The 6,601-nt window shown below is 45.2% G+C and overlaps 1 protein-coding gene across 1 annotated transcript in view; it reads right to left on the reverse strand.

Moving 5' to 3' along the window:
* Positions 1–400: 400 nt before the first annotated feature.
* LOC111224906 (zinc finger protein AEBP2-like) overlaps positions 401–6,601 on the reverse strand; it is a 23,489-nt gene continuing 17,288 nt past the window's right edge. Inside the window, exons 2-8 of the mRNA XM_022749604.1 lie at positions 4,026–4,257; positions 2,419–2,526; positions 2,051–2,237; positions 1,844–1,968; positions 1,547–1,614; positions 631–744; positions 401–498 (exon numbers count right to left, since the gene is read on the reverse strand). Coding sequence (XP_022605325.1) covers positions 486–498; positions 631–744; positions 1,547–1,614; positions 1,844–1,968; positions 2,051–2,237; positions 2,419–2,526; positions 4,026–4,257 — 847 coding nt within the window. The 3' untranslated portion in view covers positions 401–485. The remainder of the gene's footprint in view (positions 499–630; positions 745–1,546; positions 1,615–1,843; positions 1,969–2,050; positions 2,238–2,418; positions 2,527–4,025; positions 4,258–6,601) is intronic.

Consider the following 6,601-nt stretch of genomic DNA (forward strand, 5'->3'; position numbering starts at 1 on the left):
CAGGTGGAGGTTGGAAAGGTTTAATGACATCAAACCAGAGCAATGCCAGCTATATACACATGACCAATATTATCAGTTTTTAAAACGTCTATTTAAAAATGTTTGGGTGGAAAAAAAGACATCTATCTACAGTACAGTAAAAAAATTCAAAGTATAAAAATATATTACAAATCTCAAGTATTTACAAAGACAGCTTCTCTCTACACATGTCTAACTGTCTACTGTTACAGCTCTGTCAGTTAGTTCTCAGTCTACAACAAGCAACAAGTTGCTCTAACGTGTCCTCAGTAAACTCAGCACCTAATGAGAAAACACTGGAGGCCTCAAGCAGCCACAACAAACAAGTCACTACACTCCCAGCATCCTCTGGGAGAAGGAAGGGGGTTGGGGGAGGGGGGCGTGGAGTGTAGACGAAGAGACGAGGAGACAGCCTCCGTCTCAGGGTCTGATTAGCAGGAAGTGACAGTGGAGCTTCTCTTGAGGTGTTAGAAGAACATCCTGTGGGAGAAAGTGGGTGAGAAAATTCATCAGTGTCCCAAACTCTCATGCTTTAGTGTACTGAAGATGAGCTCACACACACACACACACACACACACACACACACACACACACACACACACACACACACACCTGTAAATGTTGGGGTCGAGGAGTACAGCTGTGTCTGTGGGCAGCTTCGACAGATGAACCACCTTGGTCTTCTGCTGCAGTCTGTCACTCTCATTCACCCACACATCTGGCAGTCTGACACACGAGCAGAGGTTTCAGATCTGGAGTTGGGGGTGAGCTCTCAAAAGCAATCACATTATGTCATCATCCTCTTCAACCTTTTAAAAGCAGCAGTTAAGGGTCCCATATTTTTATTTGTTGTGTGTTGATCCATAAGAAGATATACTTGTGGTTTTAAGAACCAAAAACCATCTCAATGTAGTTTTACATCTCCTCTCTCAGGCTTCTCTCCGGAGCTCTAACAACAATCGGTGAGCCAATCAGAAGAGAGGATGCTCTGAGCCTCTCTTCTGATTGGCTGACTGTTTTCTGAGTGAGCCAACAATAATAAAGCACATTTCAGGCAAACACTCAGAGAAACTCAATCCTGCAAGGTTGGGTGGTGGGTCCTGGTGGGCGGGGCTTGTGGCGTGACTGAGAACAGTGAAACCTACCTTTACACTATATGGGACCTTTAACTGAGATGAGGAGACTCTGGTCCACCTTCTGAGAGAACTTGGGGTGCAGTTGCAACATGTGTAGTGTTGCTCTTGTGTGTACAGGTGTTAAACCACACCAATTACATACTTGGTAATAATCAGCTACACAACCAACATAGCATAAACTACCTTCAGGGCTTTAAAAGATGTGTTTTTATGTATATTTGTCTCTCTAAGAAGTTAAACCTTTCTTATTGACTATGAATCTAATCCAGTATTTGGTTTTACTGTCAAAAGAGGCTTAGGAGAGAAGAGCAGGAGGACAGGTTAAAACAGGGAGAGTGTGATGAGGAGGAAGAGGAGGAGGAGGAGGAGGAGGAGAGAAGAGCAGGTCTTACATGTCTTCAGGTGTCCAGTGCAACAGGACCTTGACTTTCCCAGAGTCCTCTCTCCTCCTGGCTATTACCTGAAAACACACGCACATGAAATCATGGTCAGCTCTCACTCATCTGCTGCTTTTAGAAAAGCGTTTTAGAAAAACGTGGTGATTCAGCTCCTAATCAACCAGGCAGCTGTTACAACACAGCTGACAGTGAATGAATGAGTTCATCCAAAACTGCTCAAAAATACACACATCAGTGATGCTCGGTGGATAATATGGTAGCATTATAATATGTGTATGTGTGTGAGCCCACCGTGCTGTGGAAGACCACACTGTGTCCATTGCCCAGGCTCTCGATGTGTGTTGCCAGGTTGAGGCAGATGGCTCGATGGCGGATGGCGTCCATGGTCTGAGCATCGAAGAAGTCATGAGGTCGGGCTGGAAATAAAAACAGGAAAAATAAAGTCTCTGTGTCAAAGTACGGCATTATACATTGTGTGTTTGCGTGTGTGATCCATACGGAGTGAGCGTCTGTGCTTGTTCTTGAGTTTCCTCCTCTTGTTGAGGCCGGCCTTGGACGGAGACTCCTCCTTCACTTTGCCCTGACTGGATACCTTGGATGAACTCTGCGAGCTGAAGTGAGTGGGGACGTGACGTGCCAGCCCCCCCTGAGAGGCAAACGTGGCGTTGCAGCCCCCCACCACACACTACAGGAACACAAATGATTGATCGTGTGAGTTAACAGAGGTCACACAGACTGTGATTCCAGGTGGGCAGTATTACAGGTGTGTGTTTCTTCAGTCTGGCTCATGACTGGCTGATCTAATGTACGTGTGGTGGAGTGGATAAGGTGTGTGTGTGTGTGTGTGTGTGTGTGTGTTTCATCACCTTGAATGGTTTGTCGCCGCTGTGGGTCAGCATGTGTCTCTGCAGCCAGCTCTGACTGGTTGATGGTGTGTTGTACACTTTGCAGCCCTTCCACAGACACACAAACACCTGTGTGACACACACAAACAATCAATACACAGAAGGGCAGGTGGCTGCAGTAGAATAGCACTCAATGTACAGAGCTCCATCAAGGTAAAACAATCCTACACACCTCTGTCAGGCTCTTATAAACAAACCATGTGATTTTTTTTTTTTTTTTTTTTTTACATCAAATCAAAAACCACCCGAGGTGCATGAAGGCCCGCCCTACCCTGCCTCTGATTGGCTTAGCTGGATATTTTTTCCCGAACCAATCATGCCTAAACCTAACCAATCACAGGCAAGGTAGGGGCGGGTCTTGGCTCACCTCTGGTAGGAAAAAAAAATAAAGCTGAAAAATACAATGATAAGATAAGTGTTAAAAAAAGCATTCCTGGATCTGCCCCTTTAACCAGATCAGTGCCTGACCCATGACGCCTCCCTGCACTAAGTTTAGTACAAAATGGTTCTGTACTTTTTGTGTAATCTGCTGACAAGCGGGCACACAGGTGTAAAAATAACCTCCTTGGTGGAGGTGATTATATAACTTTGAAAAAACCTTGATGTATATTGTTCAGACAAGTGGCCTTTGGTCTGGAGTTCTCCTCTGAGCCTGGGAAATAAATCTGGGACCTGATCAGGGCGGGATAATAAATACAAGTTCTAGGTACTTTCAGGGGAGGAGGCAGATGTGATGTCATATTACAAGGACTACAACAGTAACCAACATTTCACTACTGAAATCCTTTAAAGAAGAACAATGGAGAACACCTGCCAGACCTGGTATTAACATGCGTCTCAGGTGATCCAGTCACAAGAGGCCCGACATCGTCTCCCACAGTTTAATTAGTCCTGCCACAGTTTCATGAACTATTTCAAATGGCTAAAACCTTATTTCACTGTAGAGCTGTGCATTGATTCCTTGCCCTGTCCCCTGTCTCTCTCTCTCTAACAAACTGACTAAAAGCAACAACACATACATGTTTATTTGAATCTAGAGCAGGGAAGTGATATCGGATCAGTAGAGGTCACTAGAGACATGGGGAGGTGTGAACCGACTTGTCCACTTGTGACTGGATCGGCTGAGACACGTTAACTAATGGTCTGAACAGGGCCTGATAGATGAGCTACACAAACGTGTGATTTACATGATGCTTTAATGGAAGCATGAACTTCCTGTTACGTCTTATTATTAGGGGTCAATATGGTAGATTTCTTCTCCATGACACTTTAAGTTTTTTTTTTTAAATGGAACACATGTAAGATATAGTGGAAGAAGAACCTAGTTTTACCACTGAGCTCCCTCCTCTGACCTGCAGTCTAACTGGGGTTTACCAGTCAGATGTTCACTGTCCATTTACTCCTACTGGACTCGTTGTTGTTGGATCAGATCTAACTGCTGCTTTCTTCACACCTGCATCTGCGGTTATTTGATGCCACCTGAGTTTACATTCTAAATAAAGCTAATTCCGTTAAGGCACCCTTGGGAACAGCACACCCACACAGTAACCCAACAGTCGGAAACTGACCCCTCCTCTCTGTCCGTCCACATGTGTGGCTCTGATGTGCTCGGCCAGGTCGGGGCTGCTGGGGAACAGCAGCTGGCAGTGATCCCAGCAGCACGTATAGCTCAGAGACTTCCCCCCCGCCGGCGCCGAGCCTCCCCCAGACACCGCGCCCCCGCTGTGACCGTTGAGCATGGCCGGGGTGGAGCGACCGCTGGACGCCGTGCTCTCCATGTCCATCAGGGTGCTGCTGATACTGGAGTGTAAACACACACACACGACAAAGAGAAGACATTAGAAAGACAATAGTACAAAATAAAATCAAAAAGAACAGAGACGTCACTGATGATACGTGTTTGTCATGTGACTGAAGCCACATGCAGCTGCTGTCCTGCTCACACCACAGACTGTTATGTTAATGTGACGGTGCACAAACTACACAACTGAGAGGTGAGATGTGAGGTACTGAGACGTCTCTGTGGCAGGAGAAAAGAAAGATGAATTAACCGTTAATCAACATCATCAATAACATCAGATGAAAAACTGGAACTATCTAGAGAGCAACATAGTTAACTAAAAGAACTAATCAACTAATAAATAACTAAATAAAAACAGACTCTTAGAGGAAAAATAATCATTAAATATCATCAGTCAGTCGACAGTAAAAGCCAACAGATGGCAGGGAGCTGAAGTTTGTGCTGTTCTATCACTGCAGGTGGCACCTGACATTTCACTGCGTCTACCTCAGTGCATATTTATACCATCCCTCCTCCCCCTGGACCTCCTGCCTCCAGCGGCCCCTGCACTCTGATTGGATACTGCTCTTTTCCTGTCTCCAAGGTGTTACCAGTTATGAGCACAACCACTTTTTGGCAATGAGGAAAATGAAGTGTGTGTGAACACTGTGGCAGCAGCTGGGACAACTCATACAGAGGTGAGGGCAACTCTGAAATGGAGGACACATCATTCAGATCTGACTCCGGGTTTTAAAGTTTCAAATCAGAATTAGAAGAGCAGTGGAACCAGAGCTCTTTAAGTGGTTTAATACCTACACATCACATGCACATTATTATTCATCATTACTGATGAACTGTCCTTAAACAGGTTTCAAGCTGACTTTCAAAGTAAAGTGAAGTGAAGTGAAACCACTGGCTGTTGAACATCTGTCTTTAAGTTTCATCTGAACATTTGTGGCAATAATGTAAAACACATTTTAGGATCCATGTATGATAGAGCTGCAGCAGGTGTGTGCGTGTGTGTGTGTGTGTGTGGACTAAGTCACATGACCATCTGGTCTGATCACTGTCCGTGCTGGTTCTCTGTGGGGGCCAAGCTTACACATCCTACAAGAGGACTAACACCTCTGAAAAACACACATTTACTGTACGTCACTCACACACACACACACACTGTCTCCTCCAGCTGCCACTTTGCTGTATGTGGGAACAAAAGTTACAGTGTGGTCTTACAGCTGCCACAACAGCAGGATTAGCCAAAGTCCAGCAGCAGCCAAACAGGTCTTACAGCAGACGGTCTCATGTGTTCTTCAGGCGTCTGGAGTTTCTCTGCTCCGTGAGCCAACGTTAACACGACACTGTTCACAGGCTCCTACTGGAGCTGAGAATAACATACGGCTGATGAAACAGCCAGAGTGGACAGTACATGTGGATAAAAACTTTGCTTCCTGAGGTGCGTTCAATAAGAAGTTGTGTTCCAGAGACGTTAGTGGCCGTCTGTTGATTTATGTTTGGGATTGACCTGTGAACAGGTGCAGACAGTAAGGAAAAGCATGTCAAACCAGAACAAGCCTGCCCCTATAACTCAGCACTGAAACTGTNCACCTTTAAGTCTTCATCTTTGGGTTTAAAGATGTTGTCACCACCATCAGAACAACACAGACCAGAACAGTCTGGACTGAGACCGTCTTGTGTGCAGGGTTGGTGATGTCAGACCACATTCCTTTAGAGGAACACAGTGGAAGAGGAAGAGAAGGAGCATAAGGCTGAATGATTGAGTTCAAGTAGATGAAGCAGACCCAGAAGTCTCTCTGAAGGCAGCATTAGTGCCTTGATTTTGATTTGATTTTTCGGACTGATCTAAGACCAGACAAGCTGCTGCATTCTGGATCATCTTTAAGGGTTTCACTGTGTGTGAAGGGAGACTCACCAGAAGAGCATTGCAGTAGTCGAGATGAGCGATAACTATGGCCTGGACCAAGAGCTGGGTGGTGTACTGAGTCAGGTAAGGCCTGATTCCTCTGATGTTGTATAGAGCAAAGCGGCACGACCAGGAGACGGATAGGCAGTCACTAAACAGGTTTCTTCAACACACCCTTCATACATCAGCTCAATCTGACGGAAGTGGTGTCTGTTTAGTTAACTATGGTGGGGTTAATTAAATTTAATATCAATACTACTACTAAGTCAATACATTAATGGGAAAACAAGCTAAATATCGTCTTGACATAGGTAAGGACATAAGCCATCAGCGATTGCTCTGAACATAGTCGATCAACGAGATCATCGTCTATTGGTGCAACTCTAAACAGAACCATGAGTAACGTTAATAGTTCCACTTTGCTTTTGCTGCTAGGACAAGTC

The sequence above is a fragment of the Seriola dumerili genome, unplaced genomic scaffold (genome assembly GCF_002260705.1).
Source record: "Seriola dumerili isolate Sdu_G_001 unplaced genomic scaffold, Sdu_1.0 BDQW01000138.1, whole genome shotgun sequence".
In the NCBI taxonomy this organism is placed as follows: Eukaryota; Metazoa; Chordata; class Actinopteri; order Carangiformes; family Carangidae; genus Seriola; species Seriola dumerili.